The sequence below is a fragment of the Heloderma suspectum genome, chromosome 16 (assembly GCF_057233095.1).
Source record: "Heloderma suspectum isolate Gila_16-S chromosome 16, 16-S_ref, whole genome shotgun sequence".
Lineage (NCBI taxonomy): Eukaryota > Metazoa > Chordata > Lepidosauria > Squamata > Helodermatidae > Heloderma > Heloderma suspectum.
This window is the reverse complement of record NC_139473.1, coordinates 23,359,779-23,378,175: the sequence shown is the minus strand read 5'-3', so window position 1 is coordinate 23,378,175 and position 18,397 is coordinate 23,359,779. Positions and strand designations below refer to the sequence as shown.

At 54.3% G+C, this 18,397-nt stretch overlaps 1 protein-coding gene across 8 annotated transcripts in view; it reads left to right on the top strand.

Annotated features, from left to right (window-relative positions):
• Positions 1-18,397, top strand: part of PITPNM3 (PITPNM family member 3) — a 107,030-nt gene that overhangs the window by 45,342 nt on the left and 43,291 nt on the right. For 5 of the 8 annotated variants that reach the window (XM_084822764.1, XM_084822761.1, XM_084822760.1 and 2 more), the window contains 2 exons: positions 1,465-1,572; positions 4,482-4,529. In XM_084822764.1, the coding sequence (XP_084678890.1) occupies positions 1,465-1,572; positions 4,482-4,529 (156 nt within the window). The remainder of the gene's footprint in view (positions 1-1,464; positions 1,573-4,481; positions 4,530-18,397) is intronic. The other 3 variants (XM_084822765.1, XM_084822762.1, XM_084822759.1) reach the window with 1 other exon arrangement.

Here is an 18,397-nt window from a genome sequence, read left to right as displayed (position 1 = left end):
TAAATCTGGCCCTTTGGGGGCCCAAAAGATTCCTACAGCGCCCCGATTCAGCTTGCCCTTGCAAGAGGAGCCGGGGGTCTATTCCCGAAACCTGGGAACTTTGTTGGTGTTCTTTTCTTTTGTCATAAAAAGCAATTTCCGCAAATTACAGCCACAATTGCGCAAATAATGCAAATTTCAGCTGTAATTTGCGCAAGTTGTGGCTGTAATTTGCAGGACTTGCTATTTATGAGAAAAACCTAGAAAATCTCCCAGACCCACCCCGACCTCTACCCACCCCCACATTGCTGCCGTTGTCGTGTTTCCTACTGTCCCCTCACTACATCTCTCCCACCCACCCTCCATGATGTATCCAAGCAACCTGGGGTGTCTCCCCCATCGCATCTCCCTCCCTCCCCACATCGCTTCTCCCAGCCCCCACTGAGTCACATCTCCTCCCAGCCCTCCGCCACATCTCCCTGCACTTCCCAGCAACACACTGTGTCTTCTAGCAACCTGTCACCCAGCTCGCATCACATCTCTCTCCCAACTCCCAGCTCTATTTACAGGAAAGGGGTGGGGGAGGAAGATCCGTGCGCTGGCCTGACTCAATGCAGCTAAGTCAGACCAGCTTGCAGGGAGGGGAGCCGAAGCACGGGGCGGGGGGCGAGCTTCTGAAAGCTCGGTGAACTCAACCCCCCCCCCCCCCGGACGGATTCCTTCGACATCCCTGGCTACAACAGCCTCCTTGACCTACCTGGCGCCCTCCAGAAGTTTTGGATTACTGGCTCATGGCTCCTTGTGCCCCAAGAGGTGGCAGGGGATGGGGGTGGCTGGCTCCCAGTTGGGAAGCTCCTGCACCCCATTTCGAGATGGGGTGCTCAGCCTTGAAGCGTGTCTCAGCTGTGGTGGCCTGCCCAGCCCAGTGCCTCTTGGGAGCCAGCAGGGTGCGATCTGGGCCATTGCCTGTACAGTGAGCGGCAGCAAAAGCCAGGGGCAAGCAAAGCCCCCCCCCGCAGGGCCCCCCCCCGCCCGCCATTGCTCTCCTCCCTTTGGGAGCAGGCTCTTGAAGGACCAAAGCCCCCTTCTGTTTCTCCCCCCCTCCAGCCTGATGAAGAGTTCTGGAGAATGCAGAAGCGTACACACTTCTGTGGCATTTGGGCCGGTCCTCAGAAAGGTATTGCCCAACTCTGGCCGTTGGGCTGTTTCTCGAAAAAGGGCTCTCTGGCATCCATTGCACTGGCAGAGGGGAAGGAGGGCTGTGACCCTGTGGATTCTCCTGGATCTCCTGGATGGCAGCATTCGACCCCCTCGACCACAGCACCCTCCTGAGTCTGTTCCTGTAGGGGGGAAAGGAGATGTGTGTCTGGGGACCAGGCCCCCTGATTTCAACCACTCCTGTGGTGGCTGGTGAGGAGGTCGTCCGGCCTTGTTTCTCTGGGCCGCTGTTGACGTTCCGGTGCTCTTTCTTTCCTCTTGTTGCAGAGGAGGTGGCGGAAGGCAAGAACGCCATTCTCCTGGGGATGAGCCAGTGGAACTCCAACGACTTGGTGGAGCAGATCGAGACCATCGGGAAGCTGGAAGAAAACCAAGGTACCGGGCGGGCAGGCCCTGGCTCCCAAGGGGTGGCTGCTGTTCTGCATTCATGCTCAGGGGTGGCGAAACAGAGGCTGATGAGCGGCAACGCTGCCCAGAGCCAAGGGCCCATCTCGAATGGCGGGAGTATTTGTGGGTGCCGCCTGGCCCGCGCTTTTCAGCCGCGCCGGTCGCTTGAGACGTGTGCAGCCCCCAGCCTCGCTCCTTTCCGTTCCGCCTGCTGCCCTGAGGCTTTGGGTGCGTTTCCGCCCCGGGCGAAGCCCCCTTCTGCAAGGAGCCCGCACAGATGTGAAAGTGGAATGGCGGGTTCAGACCCCCCCTGCCAGGATGATGCTTGGCAGACTGGTAGCACCTTGTTACTGAAGCCAAGGATAATTGAGGCCCCTCCCGCAAAAGCCACATCTCCCCACCCCCACCCTCCACACCCACCATTGTGCACTGCCCCTCAGAGCCTGGCAGGCCCCAGGCGTTGTCGCGTGCGCACAGGCGAGTGCGCGCCGCTTGTTGGAAGGGTCGTGCCATCCTCACTACATCTGCCATGCGATGAGATGTTCGTGCATCTCCTCCTGCCTGCAGTAGTGGAGCGGCGGCATCTCCACTGCAGCTAAGCAGATAATGAGCGGGCGAGGGTGAAGGCGCCGCAATCGGTTGTGCAGCTGCCCTTGACGGGACACCGAGCACTCCCTCGCGCTCCCTGCTAATTTATCTCAGTCAAGAGCAGAGGATTCAGAGGGGGGTTGAGAAAGAGACGCTGTCTGCATCTCGAGCAGTCCTCCCTCTTGGTGGTGGTGGGCGAGGGAGAGGCATGTCACCCTGACAGTGAACTGAAGCCTTCTGAGAAGAATGACAAGGAGGCAATTCCCAGAGAGAGCTGCTGTGTGGCTGATCCCTCTGAGGAATGTGAATTGCGTCATTCCAGTGCACAGGGAACAAAAATTGTGATTTTCATTTACTCTTCCCATTTTGTGTCCCACGCACTTTGCTTACTTTCTGCATTTATTTTGTGAAGATTTCACATAGCATTTTAAATCTGACAGCGAGGTGAAGCCAAATGCGTAGTGGATTTGAAGAGAACTGGAATCTGGTCTCTTCTCACCCATAGAAAACTCATGCCATTTAGTTAGCAAATTTCTGCCCTGCTTTTCCACACACAAAGGTGTGCCAAGGTAGCCAGGCAAGCAGCGTGCTAAAAACTGGAAGCTGGGCTGAGCAATTCTGTGATCCACTTTCTCTGCAGAGGCCACCCTCCTAGAGCAGCCACCCCAGTCTGGTGCCCTCCAGATGTGTTGGACTGCCACTCCCATCACGCTCAGCCAGCGTGGCCAATGCATCTGGCTGTATTTGCATACTGCCAACTCCATTTCTATTGATCTGTGGCAATAAGTTGATTTCCCTTCCGACGTGGACATGCCACACCGTGGGCCAAAAGCGGGTGGGTCTTATCGCTGTGGCTAATTGACGAGTGTTTGTTTTGGGGACGGAGTTCCATCAGCCGAGAAAGCTGTTTGCTGGCAATGAATCCTGGACAGAAAAGAGTCCAGAGGGGTGGCCAAAGGGCGTGTTTGCTGGGATACATCTCTCTCCTGGCAGTCTGCAGCCATAGGGACCACCCCTCCGAATGGACGCCATTCCTTGATTGAGAGGGGAATCAAAAGCAAAGGTAATTGGAGCTGTTAAAGGCCATGGCCTGACTTTAGATGCAAAAGGTACTTTGGCTAATGCTACTAACTAGCAATTGTAGTCATCGGGGCGGCATCCGCGTGGCTGGTTCTATGCTGGCTATTTATGTAGATCCCCCTGCGTAGAGCCCGTGAGGCCACCTCTGCCCCCATCAGCGATCAAAGGGATGGCGGCAGCAGCTCCAGACACCTCTCCTCTCCTACTGCAGAGGCTGGGGGGCGCCTTGGGCAGCTCCCCCACCCCTCCCCTGCCGTCTGCAGGGCCGGAACCTGGACCGGCTCAGCGTGGCTGTCTGCTCAGAGGGCCAGACTAGGCCCCTGTGGCATGTGCACAGAGGGGTGGGGAGCGCGTGTGTGCATCTCTCAACAGCCCTGGTTCCCCCTTGCACTCTGGGGGCACCAAGCAGGCTGCTGCTTTGTTTTGCTTAACTCAGGGCTGGGGCATGTGCGGCCATCCAGACAGTGTTGGACAACAGCTCCATCATCCCTGGCCAAAAGCCACACAGGCTGGGGCTGATGGGGCTTGGAGTCCCCACAGTGCCCGGAAGGGTGCCTGCCATAAGGGGCCCTCTGAGAGGGCCTCATTCCCCTAGTCCCACGATCCCCCGGAGAACAGGACCTCTGGCCTCCCTGGGTTGGACTGTGGTGGGCCTGTCGAGGGCAGCCTCTGCTTCCCTGCCTGGCCATCCAGCTTCTTCAGGGATGGAAGCCAGAGCCCAGCTGGTCTTGAGCGGCCGAGTGGCTCTGCACACAGAGGCTCCATCGTGGCTAAAAGCATCCATCCGTCTCTCCACTGCGAATTTGTCTAATCGCCGATGAAAGCCATCTGGGCCGCTGGCCACGTTTTGCATCCACAGTCTGTCCTTGCATCTGCCTGTCCTGAGCCAGCTGCCTGTGGCCACCAACTTCATGGGGAGGCTCTGAGTTCAAGTGCTGCAAGGGTGGGGGAGGGGGTTTGCCTCTGCCCTGCCAATTTTGCTGCAGTCTCCATGGCTCTCATGACCCTTCCTCTGTCCCGCACGACGAGTCACGCAGTTCAATGGCCTTTAAAGAGGCTGCCGCACGGGGGCAGAGTTGAAGGGGTGGGGTTGGAGCTGGGGCTTAGTAGGGGGCATTTGGAGCAGAGAGGGCTGGGGAGGGGCTGGCAGTGGGGGTGGCTGTGAAGAGCGCGCGAGGCTGGAGTGTCGTCCACAATGCTGACCTGGCTCCTCTGGCTCCCTTTGGCAGGCGAAGACGCCGCGCTCTGCTCCTCTGGTGTTCTGCAGGAAAAACAGCGTGAGTCCCGCGCTTTCCTTGAAAATACTCTGTTTAAGAGGGGTCGCTGAAATGCCTAGATTACAAATAGTAACTGTGTTTTAATCTGCCTTAATGCTCTTTTTGAAGGCCATCTGGAGGCAAAAGATCGGACCTTCATCAGCCTTGGGATTAAAACACTGATGATTTATGATGTTAAAAAAATGTTTGCTGGTGTTATCTTCTCTCGACGGATGGGAGTTCCTTCTGCAGTTGCTGGGGCACTGGCTCTGCTCCCCCTCCCTCCCTCCCTCATACCTGTCAGGATTCCCTTAGCCCCCACTTTACTTCACCGCCCTAACATACACAGAGGAGCAGCTTCAGTCTACAGCTTTTAATCCATTACTTCACAGGGTCATACAGATGCAAATTCTCAGAGACTCTTCGTCTACATTGGAATGCCTTCAGGGGATTCAAATGGAATGCTGTTTGAAGAGGGAGGCGGTCTCACTAGCCTAACTTAAGTGGGGGAGGCCCCTCTCTTGTCGTGAGGCCTCTAAGCGCAGCTTTTCACGCAGGGCCAATTGGGTAGACGGTCCGGGTTCCGCCCCTGCCTTCTCTCTCTTTGCTTTGCGCCTGCGTCTGGCATCTGTTGGGTCATTCTCCCCAAACCCTGCCTCCCCCTCTTCACTGCCTCTCCTGGGGGGGGGCGGGGCGAGGAGGGATGCTCGTGCTCGGCCATCTGGACGTTTGTAACCTGAGAAGCAGGCCTCCCCATATCTGGACTAGCCTGGGAAAACACCTCCCCCATCCATGTCTGATGGTTCTCCTTCAGAATCTGAACTGCTGTCCCACTCCCTGTGCTCAGAAACACCCCTGTCAATACTAGACGCCCTTCCGGACATCCCCGGACATCCTCTGTGGGCACACCCAAGTCTCCAGGATCAGGCCCTGGCATCTCTGGGTTAAGAGGGATCATCAGGAGCAGGGCTTGGGAAGGCCTCCGGATACCTTGGAGAGCTGCTGCCAAGCTGGGTAGACAGCACAGCACTGCACGGGCTGAGAGCCTGACCAGGGAGGAGGCAGCAGCTGCTTGGGGGGGGGGTGCATATGGCCAACTTTCCTTTCTCACCTGGGCGGAAGGGGCCAACGGGGGGCGGGCAGGCAGGCAGGCAACTGTAGGCAACGGGCAGGCAACTGTAAACCAGGCTTTCCCACAGGAAGACTAAGAACAGCACAGCAGTGAGTGACGCAGCCTCGGTAGACTTCCAAGCTTATGCTTAAAATACTCTAAGCAGATCCATTTTAAGTTTAAAATCTGAGCTCAAAACAACAGCAACTCAAACACTACTCGCTGAGCTAAAATATTGCTCACATTGTACTGAAATGTATCTGGCGTCTCCCAAGTTAATTTTGCACCCCAAATGAGGAGCCCCCTTTCCATGCGGCATTCTGCTCATGGCGCTGCTGCGGGCTGCTTCTTTTAAGCGGCAAAACTGAAGAAAAAATGCTGGGCCACCTTGTATTTAAAGCGAAGACCCCCTCCCTCCTGGAAGGTCTCCCCCCCCAAGCCCATGCCAAAAGTTTGATTTGTGCTTTGGGCCTGTTTCTGCCCCACCCCACGAGAGGCCAGACAAGGCGGGTGGGAACCCTTTGGCCCTGCTCTGCCGGAAAGAGCGCCTCTGCCGCGCCGCCAAGGGTGCAGTTTTCTTGCCCTCCATGGCCACCAGCACGTGATCCTCACACAGACGTTCTGCTTGTGCCCTCCTTGCATAGCAATTTCCTCTCTCTCCACTTCGCAGCCACCTGCAGAGATCTCCATCCTTGGCGAATTTTAAATATTCGTGTTATCATTTGCTAATGGGAAGCATATGCCAGCAGCCACATGCAAGTTTATTTCTCTCTGACAGATTTGTTATGATAAACAGCCAGTAACAGTGCAACAGATGGCAGGAAATTGGCTGATTTCTTAGGGGAATGTGTGAATAAAGCGCCTCTCCCCTCCACCCATAGGGCTCGCATTCTACTTCTTTACACTTTACAAGCCACGGCCGTTACATTGGTCCAGAACTGGCATTGGCGTGTGCTCCAGCTGTGCCCTGTGAGCAGAACCACTCTAGAAAAGGGAGCCGCTCTCTTCCTCGCCTGCTCCCAAATGGGAAACACCATTGGAATGAGATCTCCACACATGCAAGCACGCCCTTCCCCTCCGAGTGCCTGGGGGCAATTCATCTCTTCTGTGCAGAAAGCCCCCCACCACTCTGGCCAGGCTGCCTTTGTGCTGGCAAAGGCCAAGCTGGCTGGCGGTTCAAGGAGGGCCCTTGAGGGGGGCCGGTTGGCTGCCCAGACCAAAGGCGTCTCGCGCCTCGGGGAAACCAGCCTCCGGAGGACACCGGTCGTGTGCCCCGGCCTTTCTCTGGAGAAGGCCCTGGCTTTCCTGAGCTCCAGGACTCAGCTTTCGTCTCTGGATGCTCTTCGGATTCTCTCACTTGTCGAATGTTCCTCTAGCCTCCACGAGAGGCACTGGAGCAGGCAAGACACTTCAGAGCCCGTTCTGCTCTCTTGCTTGGATCCAGAGAAGTCCATGTCGGGGGGGGGGGGGATTTGTGTTCCGCTCACAGCAGTGCTGCCTCCACCCTATGTCATATATTAACTTTTGATGTTGAAGGGACTCCGAGGGAGGGGTTTGTTCCTCCAAGAAGGAAATTGTAACCCCTTGGGCACCCCGGAAGTAGCTCTTGAGACACTTCTCTTCAGCAAATGTCACCAGCCTGGCTTTCAAGGGGGTTTTGTCCTGAGCCTGTCCGTGAGCTGTGGCCAGGATGAGGGGGAGGAAGAGCTGGCTGGATCCAGGTCATCAGGGCCACCGGAGGAGGTGTGAGACTCTGATCCTGGATGCAGCGGCTAGGAGCCCCTTGCGCCTCAACCAAGACACTGAGAGGAGCCCTTCCTGAGCCCCAGCCTGCCAAGCATCTCTCACTCACTGCTGCCTGCCCCAGCAGCCAGGCGGGAAGTGGCTGGGAGGTGGCCGTGTCCTGTCCTGTGGTCCCTTGAGGGGAAGCTGGTAGCAAGATCAAGGCAGGAAGAAAGTAGGGCCTCGGATAGCTCCCAGTGGGGCCTGCTGGCCGGAGCTCTCTCCTACTAGGACGATAGGCACTGACTGTCCTACCCCCAAGGATGTTGCCTATGGCACATCCTCATCAGAATCCTCCGATGCACACAGGAAGGGCTGGGGGGTGGGGGACATGACAGACTGAGCGCCAGGCAAACCCAGCTGTCACTTTAAGGACCTCCCTTCCTCAACAGTAGGATGACACGTGGAAGGGCTAGCGAGGGCCTGGAGGGAGGGAAAGGGCTCAGCTGGAGCTGGGATTTCTTTGGAGCAACTGGCTTGCACCCAGGGATCTGTCCATAGCCTTGTGTCCAGCCATCCTTACTCCCCTGGCTCTGGACCGGTCTCTTCAGCCATCTGCTAGCCTCCTTGCCCTCCCGGATCACAAGTGCCACACCCTGTTGATCCTGGCTCTCTCCTCCCGCTCCCCCCCCCCCAGTCTGCTAACTTGAGCTCCTGCCTCCCTGGCTGCCTGTAGGTTCTGTCTCTGTCCTTGTCTTGGGAGAGGCAGAATGTATAGGTTGTAGAAGATCGTGGACCAGAAAACAGGACATCACAGAGAGTTGCTACCTTTGAGGTCTCTACCCAGATTGGTCCTGCCAGAGTGCAAGTGTCTGGCCTGTGTCTTAAATTTCAGAGTTAAATTTCCAGAGTTTCATGGTCCTGGGACTTGTGATGCTTTTAAATCACAGGAGTGGTGCGGGGTCTGCTTTTCTATGGCTTGACCCCACCCCACTCCTGTGACGTTGAAAGACTGGTGCTACATGGGCAGCCCTTCCTCTGCCAATGGTTGCAGGGGACAATGATCAGTGGGAAGGCCTGAAGGATTGCCCCCCAGCCCCCTCCCCTGTGATGCTGAGCCACAGTTGTGTCACTGAATGGGCGCTCTTGTTAGCTCTCCATATTTGGAAGACAGGGAGTGTCCTGGTTCGCCAACCACTCCTGCCTTTGTAGCTGCTCCTGTTGGGGAAGGCTGAGGGCCTGGTCCACATTCTAGCCCCTTGGCAAATTATAGTTTTAGATGGGCACCTGCAAGCCCTTGGCATGAAAAATGCACTTGCACGTTGCAGAATGAGCTGCCTCTCTGCCGGGCAGACCCTCCGTGGCCAGGCCGGGGGTCCTGTCGTGTGCCATAGGAAGCAGCTCTTACAAGCCCAGCCAAGGGCTGGAGCATGCGACCCCGCGCCTCACTCCTCCACAGTCACACATGAGGGGCAAGAAGATCCCTGAAAATGACCTCCCCTCCTCCCCAGAGGTTTCTGCTGTTTTGCCTCCACCACAGGCCTGTGCGTGTCTCCTGCTTGGGGCTTGAATGTGCTGGCTTGAAATCAGCACTTCTTTGCAGGATTCCAGGCACCCTGCCACCCGCCGGCTGCCCCTGGGGCTTTCTGCACTTCGTACGTGTGCCGGCCAGTGGCTGCAGAGCCCGCGCGCTTGAGGCTCGCTCTGCTGAGCCACCAGAGCCGATTCCGAATCGCTCCCCACAAATAAGTTGAGATCAGGCGATGCACCGTGCTTTGCAACAAGGATTCGTTTATGCATTGATCCACTTGTGGGACAAATCACAAATGAGGCCTGTTTAGTCAGGCCGTGGGTGGCTGTTCACTTGTCTGCCCCTCCTTGGAGAGCCCCTGCTGCCGCCCAGCTCACATTCCTCTCCGTGGAGGATTTTATCGAGGCAGAAGCCCGTGGGGCATGTTCCTGCCTCCAGCCCTGTTGGATCTTTCCCCACAGCCTGGGCCTCTTCCGATAAGCGCCAGCAATGACAGCGCTTGTTATCTGCAAATGCATTCGGAAGTGCCAGGGCGGGTGGGCTGGAGTGCGAAATTGGCTCTGCAATTTCCTCTGCTTTGGGAGATGCCTTTGCCGTTTACTCCTCCGTTCTCTCGATGGACAAGGACAGGCTGGCGAATGCAAAAGGGCAGGAGCCTCCCCCCTTTTCCCTCTGATGGATGATTCAGCCTGGTGCAAAACGGCTGCTCACCCTGTTCCAAGGAATGGTGCCTCTCTTCCGGCAGGGTTTGGTGCCACCAGTGGGTGGAGGTCCCACCCCCGTAGAAACACCACGAGTGATGAGTGATGCGCTTGGCAGACAGGAAAGGGCCGGTCTGGGGCAGCCCTAGATCCCTGTATGTGTGGACAGGGATGGCAGCTGAGGCTGGCCATGATCCGAGAACCACCTCCGGAAACAGTTGAGGTTAACAGGTCCAAGACGGGTCCAGTTTATTTTATTTATTTATTTATTTCATTTCTATACCGCCCAATAGCCGAAGCTCTCTGGGCGGTTCACAAAAATTACAAGTCCAGTTCAATCAGAAGGCTGGATTTCAATCCTTGTTTAATTTCAAATTGGAGCAGATGGAAGGTTTGAGGAAGTGCAGCCTCCCACTTTATGTTTCCCCCCAATGAAGAGTGGCAGGCCTAGGTGAGGCGGCTTCCTTTGTGCTTTGCTTCTCCTCGGGGCTGTTGTGGCACTTGTGTGGATTAGCTGAGGTAGGTTCACCCCACAATCAGAGGTGGCTGTGATCTCTTAGGGTATCTGCAGTGTCAAAGAGGGTCCCCGTGTCATCCTGAAGTTAGCAATCCACTGCTCGTCATCCCAAATTTGGGGAACAACGTTCCGCCACCAGTCCTGGCTGGTAGGGAAACACCACCAACGCCTGTGGTGTTCTGTTTGAGGCCTGGCCATGACGAAAGCAGCAGGCTTCCCGCTCCCATAGAGCCATGAGGCGGCTCTCCCCCATGCCTTCGCCTCCGATCCCTCCTCAGTGTCTTCAAGCAGGACTCCCGACCCTGCAAGAGCGGCAGAAGGGAGAGCATAGCCCGAATGTTGGACACCGACATGTAGATCGTGGAGATGCAGATCTGCACTCGTTGAGGATGGATGTGACCGGGACGTTTCCCCACATCTGCACTGACCAGAAGCCATCTGTGCCTGGGGGGGAGTGGTTCCGCCCAGAGAGTCCGGTCCAAGCAGTGCTGTACTGCTTGTGGCTTCATTCTTCATAAGATGAAGAAATGCAAATATGTGGCATTGCACTGAATCAAAATAGCGCATTTGTACCAGTCTTTATTGCACTGATGCAGTATAGCAAAATTACAACGTAGTGATCAACCTCGGATGCTGAATGCAACTGCCCACAGTTACGACTAACTGAAATAGCAGTTTAGGGGCTCCTTCCAAATTCCTATAAAGTGCAGAAACACGCCCATGGAAGCAAGGCAGGGCAAACTCCCCCAGCAAACAACTACTGCACCTGGTGGCTCCCACACCCCAAGTAAACAGGAATCGATGGGGCTGCCGATTTACTCTGGTCACTATTGCGCTACTGTGGTTTTGGAGGGTAGATAAATGTTTAAAAAGAGTTGGGGAGGGTCGTAAATAGGGTGGGGAGGGGGAGGGCTCTAACACACACGCTGGCCAGAGAAAGCAGAAGGGGTGGAACAAGGTGAGAGTGGGAGGGAGGGAGCAGGCTCTCTAAATGATGACAGGGGTGAGGCTCCACCCAGTAGCCACCCAAACAATTTGCAGTAAACTGCGTGTATGACCTGCCGAGAGCCCCAGGCGGGCTTTGGGATAATCCGGGTTTTTGACCACCATGTGCCCCCGTAATGGAGCAGATTGGACTCTGGTAAAAACTGCAACCAAGTGGAGAGTAAACTTAAACCCGTCACTGTGGAGATCCCCCCCTCAGTCTTCCAAGGGACTGGGTGGGGCTTTAGCACTTTTGCTCCTGGCTTCAAGCTCCCCCCATGCCAGACCCCCACATCTTCCCTGTGGACCCCTCTTCACTGGGCTATGGTTGAAACAAAATCTTTCTCCAAGTCACATTTGTGACCAAGCAAAGATTTCTCCACCATTTAATCTTCATTTGGATCACAGAATAACCTCAACCTTTGTGGACAAAGCAAATCCAGAAATATCTTCACAATGGGGGAGGGGGGCAATTGCTCAATAGCTTCTCCCCACCCCACCCCCCGAAAGCATATCTGACTTCACTCCTTGACCTCCAAACCCATCTGGTGTTGGTGCGTCAACTGGGGCAGATATTTTGTGTCAGTTCTTCTGTTTTGTGCACAGTGGATTCTACCTGGAAGGTCAAAGGATCACAAAGCTGGAACATTTCCAGAGGCGGCAGCTGCAAAAACAGCAAAGGCTCTTATAGCCTCTTAAAGATGAACAAATTTATTAGGGCATAAGCTTTCTGCCATGATATCTGAATTGGTCTTTAAGGTGTCACAAACCCATGGTTGCAAAGGCTGGACAAGCCCCTCTTCATCATCCTGCAGTGCCCCCGGGTCTGCAGCGTTAAAAATTCAGCATCCAATCAACTCCCCACCCCACCCCCCACTGCTAGTTGAATGGTGGGCTATTATGCCTGCAGAGTTTCACCTTCTGTACAGGATTTGATTTTTACCTCCTTTGTTCTCAAAGTTTGCATAATGATGCAATTAGCATAAATTGTGGTAATGACGGTATAAATAAAGATTGCCATGGAAAACTGGTAAAAAACCTGAAACCTCACCTGGGAGGTTCGTTGGAGTCCTGCTAAGCCTCATTTAGAATTTTACCTCATTAAGGCTCCTCCAGTAAATAGAAAAACACATAATTTCCCACATAATCAGCTTCATTTCAGCTGCTAGTTAAATCCCTCTGTTTTCTCTCCAGTTCCGCTTCCCTCGCACACCCGCAGTTCCCCCTTTGGTGACTTCCTTTGACCACGCAGCCGTCTGTAGCCAGGTCCCCGGTGTCCAGGCTGGCGCTCTCTCCATCTCAGCCCCGAAGTGCGGCTTTCCCTCCTCCCTCCTTTGTCGCGAGGTCTGATGCTCCATTTGGATTGCACCAGAAGAGCGCTGGAGCTGGAGCAGAGCAAAGGCCCACCTAAGCTGGCCTCCCGCTTTCCGCAGTGGCCAACCAGATGCCCCAGTAGGAAGCCCAAAAGCAGGAAAGGAAGACAAGATCTCTCTCTCTCTCTCTGCTCCCAGGAATGGGTATTCAGAACCATGTTGCTTCTGATCCTGGAGGTAGCATGTAGCTGCCATGACTGGTAGCCATGGGTAGCTCCATGAATTGGCCTAAAACCCTTTGAGAACTGTCTAAGTTGATGACCCTCACCACGTCTTGAGGAAACACATTCCTTAGCTTATGCACTGTGTGGAGAAGTCCTTCCTTTTGTCTGTCCTAAATTTCCCACCACTCAGCTTTATGGGATGATTTCAGGTTCTAGTACTCTGAGGGAGAAAAAGGTCTCCCTCTCCTCTTTTCCCACATCATGCACGGTTTTATACTCTGGTATCATGAGTATAAGGTACCCCTCTCACTTGTCTTTTTTTCTAGGCTAAAAAGGCCCCAACACTGTAACCTTTCCTCAGAGGGGAGTTGCTCCAGCCCTTTCATCACTTGGCTTGCCCTTTTCTGCACCTTTTCCAGCTCTACAATATCTTTTTTGAGATGTGGCAACCAGACCTGTACGCAGCATTCCAAGTTGTTGTGGTCACACCATAGATTTGAATGAAGACATTACAATATTAGGAGGGGTTTTTCCAGTCCCTTTCCTAATGAGCCCCAACGTGGAATTAGCTTTCTTCCACAGTGGCCACACAGTGGGCCAGCGTTGCCCTTTCTTGGTCAGCCAGCTCCGGCCCCATCGGTGTATATGTGAAGTTAAGATGCGCACGCGCACATGAGGTGAGTCACTTTACACTTAAGCTACACTGAACCACGTTTGCCATTTTGATGCCCATTCTCCCAGTTTGGAGGGATCCTTTTGGAGTTCTCTGCAATCGATTTTTGTTTCCACCACTCCAAATAATGTTGTGTCATCAGCAAAAGTGGCCACTTCACTGCTCACCCCTAACTCCAGATCATTTGTGAAGAAGTTAAACAGCACCAGTCACAATGCAGATCCTTGTGGGACCCCACAGGTTACATCCTTCCATTCTGAGAAGTGTCTTTTTATTCCCATATAGGAACGCAGGAAGCTGCTGACAATGAGTCAGGCCAGTTACCAGTGCATAAGCTAAGCTTGCTAAGGAGCCTTTGGTGAAGGACAGAAGCATTTATGGTCCCTGGCATGTCTCAGCGAGCAGCACTGATGGCCGTGTTTGCTATTACTAGGGGCTAATGGAAGGAAATGGAGATAAAGCAAACGAGCGAGCCCTGTCCCTTGCTCTTGCGGCGTGAGGAGGGTTTGCCATTCTCCAGTCAGTGCTTGCTAATGAAGCAGCAGGCGGGGAGGGACCCTCGTCTGGGTTGCACAGGGGGCAGGGGCGGCAGGGAACCGTGAGGGCCATGCAGCGTGGTCTCCATTCATGTCACTCTGCGTTCTTAAGATGTTGCCTTGGCAATGAAGAGACCGTTTTCCATGCTGAGGCCAAGCGAGGGGGGCCACAGAGGCGCGAGCGCTTCAGCTATCGTCTCATGAAGCCAGGATTGCAAAATCGGATTCGCAGCCGGATGCATGCGATCTGACTGGCCTGGGACAAAATTAACAGGTGGCATGGCTCTAGCTAGGCTGCACATCTCTGCCTGGCCTCCCCAGGGTTCAGGGGCTGTTGCTCAGTGTGTTGTGCGCTGAAGATCCCGGGTTCGGCCCACCGCACCTCCAAGGAGGGCTCGGAGAGAACGGAGAGCTGTTGCCAGCTGTTCCGCGGGTCAGGGTTGCAGAACATGTGGCTGTCCAAATGTGGCTGGACTGCACCCCCATCAGTCCCAGCCAGCATGACAAGTGGTTGGGGATGATGGGAGTTGTAGTCCAACATCCTCTAGAGGGGCGCCAGTTCCCCAGCCCTGGGAAAGGCAACACTGAACTAGACAGGCCAAGGGCCTGAGGATTACCTGAGTCCCTCTGCTCAGTCACACCCAGGGAACCTCAAGGTCGCTCTGCCCAAGACGTCAGTGTGGTTGTCCCTTGTGGGAGGCGGAGCTTGGCAGAGAGGGAGTGGATGGCCCACGTTGGCCCAACACTGCATCCATGGCCAAGACTTGGAGTGGGGCTTTCCTCACAGCACTCGGCTCCAGCTGGATCCCCAAGGGTGGAAGCCGCCCTCCTTCTCTTCACCAGTGTTCACAAATCCTTCCTGGGCTAGAGCAGAGCTTTGACAAGGGGCCACGGAAGACTTCAGCCCGGGCATTTTCCCCCTGAATGTAGATGGGGCTGTTCTTCTGAATAGTTAGGAGCTCAGGGAGTGGAGGCAGGCAAACCGTTAACCCAAGAAGCGGAATAGCCCTGACAGGGCATCCGTGTCAGTCAGATGAAGTGCCTGCACGACGGAGTTGCCCCAGATGTGTCCCCATCCTTGATGCAGAATGGGAGATGGGGGTGTTTGGGCCTTCTTCCTAAGGTTGGGGTTTCATGTGCAGCTGAACGTAGGTGGTTGACTGGACTAAATGGCGCCACTCCAGGGGACCACTGTGTTGAATTCCCCTCATGTTAACAAATTCCCTGCAAGTAGAAAGCCAGCACAGGAGGCCAAGGGTCTAAACCAGATCCTTTCGCCCTGGATGTTCTTGTTTTCTGTCTGCAGGGAGTTCCCCCTACCCCCAGTGCTTTGGTCTGTTCCACCACTGCCACCATCTCCTGCATAGGACCATTTTTGAGATGGCAGGTTTGGGGGGGGTCTCGTATTTGAATTTCTCACTTGACATTTCAAAAGCAAACCCTGCACTTAGAAGACTTGTGCACATACCAGAAGCCAAAAGGAGCCTTCCTTCCTGGCATTCTGGGAATTTGGAAGAACCAGGAGTGCGGGGGTGGGATTCAGACGCACGATCCCTCCCCAGCCAGCACAGCCCCAGGGACTCTGAACACCATTTATATGGCAGTTTGGATAGAAGGGAAGAGGAGGAGGAGATTCCACTGCTCCACAGCGCAAATGGGTGCTTGCATGAAGACCCAAGTAGAGCAGCCTTGCAGGGCAGGGAGGCGGGGGGGCGGCGTGTGGGCGGCGTGTGGCCGTGGCAAGGAGATGTGGCCCTCGCCTTTGGATGATGAGAGATCATCAGATTCCATCCTGCAGCAGTTTCCGTGGCAACTGACACATGCGGAGGGGAAAAAATGGATCCAAGCATGTTGAGGGGGGAAAGGCTGGCATGAAATGTACGCCAGTTTCTGGCAAGGAAGGGCTTGATGGAAATATGGTAGTATAAATATTTCCTCAGTTGTTCACGCTGCATTTTCAAATGGAGCCCTAAGATACTCAAGGAAAACCATGTGTGAATTGGCCCTCTGGCCCCTTCCCTTTGTCCTCCTTCAGCTGCATTTGTTAGCCTGAGCATTAAATGGATGAGTTGTGCCCTGGTGGGAATTTCTGCTTGTCTGCAAGGCCAAACTTGGCCAAATGTGATTTGTTTTTTAAATCATACCTTGACAGTCCAGCTAGGGGAAACCAGAATCTGCTGTTGTCTCCTTTTGCCAGGTTGCCAGCAACAAATAGAAACACACACACTTTCCCTTTGTCCTAAAATGGGGCACTGATTTCCAGCTGGCCCTTGCTGGTGGGGGCTTCTGCTTTGAACTTCTAGGTGAAAAAAAGCCAACCCTCCCATCCATATCTGGAGAGCCATTCCCAAAACAGTGCGGCTGGCGTTCTTTTCCGTTGATTTCCATTTGCGCTGGGTTTACCAGCTTTTTTGGCATCGCTAAAGGCTAGCATTTTATGGAATGGAAGCTGAGATGATTGTAGAGTTTGGCTACTGGAGGAGTTGAGCTGTTTTCAAATGCACTAACTTGATAATAATATCGTATTGGGACTCAGCATCTGCACTCAGCCTTTTAGACCTGCTTATTGCAGGTCTGAAAGGTTGAGGTGGTCCGATCCTGAGGCAGGAGAGCGGACTGCATCACTTCCCGAGTGACAGGTGGGGGGATATGTCGTATGTCGAAGGAGTCCCCAGGTGAAAATGCTCCCTGCACCTCAGAACAAAGCACGAGCGCAGCCTTCCTCCGCTGGCGGCCTCCAGAGGGGCTTGGGCTGTGGCTTCCGTGATCTCCAGCCAGCGCGCCCTTGGAGGGGCCCCGCTGAGGAAGGCCGCGCTCGGAGATCGGGGAGAAGATGTGCTTCCCCAGGCCCTACAGCGCCAGGGATTTCAGAGATTAAAGATCAAGAGCCCCCTTTTTAATGTACTTTTACTGTGTGTGACCTGCCCTGGAAGCAAGAGTCCCAAAGCAGGGGGGAGAGCGTGTCTTTCAAATCAGCAGGGCTCTCTGTGCTCCGAAGGAGGCGTCCAGGGAGGGGCAAAGCGCCAGGATTCTCTCAGCATCGTCTCCCTGTTCGTCCCGTGCCTGACTCCTTTTGCATTTGCTTCTCACTTTGCACAAATGGGAGAGTTGCACCAGTCAAGCAGCCATCAAAAAGGAGGTTTGCACAAATTTCTTCCATAGACTAAAGCAAGGATGATTTAGGCTATCTCTACACCAGCCTAAAATCCTGCATTTAAAACTAGGCTTTCTGCTTCTGCTTTAAATGCAGGATCACAACAGACTCCCTTTACGTGCGCCTCCTTTCCCCACGCCTTTCCCCCTTATCCGAGTTCCATATGTTCCATTATAAGGCCGCTAGATGGCGCTGTGGTCTAGCTCCTCTTACTGTAGGTTTTCCTCTTTTCATGGAGGGAACTGGAGTGGAACTCAAGCGTGGTAATTTGATAGCTCATTATCTCTGAACTTTTAAAAAATGGAACGAAGGTCATTTAGTGGAGGAGACGCCCTGGAGGTTGATGATGTCATCTAAAGGACCCACAAACTTCTGTGAGTAACCAATCTCAATAGCAGGATAAAAGCTCCATGTGAAGAAGCTCTTGGTCTTCTGAGGGAACTTGCATGAATTAGGAGATTTGCGTAAATTGAACCTGGAATTGGGAACAAGATGAACGCAAGCATGTGTTTGACAATTTGTGAACATTTTTGGTGGACACATGCTCACGTTTGGGGCTTTGAACAGGCTCGCATGTTTTACAAGCAAAAACAATATTCTCGTGCATCCCGACCAGCGGTGTAGTGGTGGCAGGTCGTGCCGGGGCTTTGCTCCGGCACTTTTTTTGAAGCCAGCCCCCAGCTGGGTCGCAGGAGGGAGCAGAGGGCATGCGGGCGGCTGCCTCTTTGCTGCCTCTCATCTACTACACAGAGCCGGCCAGACAAAGGGAGCGAGTGAGAGAGGGAGCCTCCTCTCCCCCCCCTTCTCCTCCTCAGCTCTTGGCTTCTCTGCCCCTCGCTGCTCCATGCCTGCGCGCCTGGCACTGCCCTCGTCTCCTGCAACACCGACCACCCGTTGAGAGCTGCTGCTGCTGGCCACGGCAGCAGCTGGGAGGGGGCACTGCCACCATTATTTACTTCTGGGGCAGGGCAGGTGGCTGGTTTGTGCCAGTTCTTAGGACTGATCACACAATCTTATGCATGTTTACTCAGAAGTCAGTCCCACTGTGTTCAGTTGCCAATTGGGCTTTCTCCCAGGCAGGTGTGCGTAGGACTGCAGCCTTAGCTGCCTTCCCAAGATCTCTGTAAATTTAATTCGAAATACACACCCATCAGATTGCACTGTTAATTCTTGAACATTAATTTCTACAGTGAGCAAAATTGCCAAATGCAACCTGCTCTGTCAGCTACACTTTTTGGTACAAGGTTGGCATGTATCTGGGCCAACAAACTCTGGTGGAGGGAAGGGAAACAGAAAAAAAAATCTGTTGGGGGGAGAGGAGAAAGAAGGTGTGTGTGTGTGTGTGTGTGTGTGTGTTTCAGTCCAGCTGGGTGAGTGGATGTTTCTAGTAGAATCATAGAATTATAGGGTTGGAAGGGGCCTA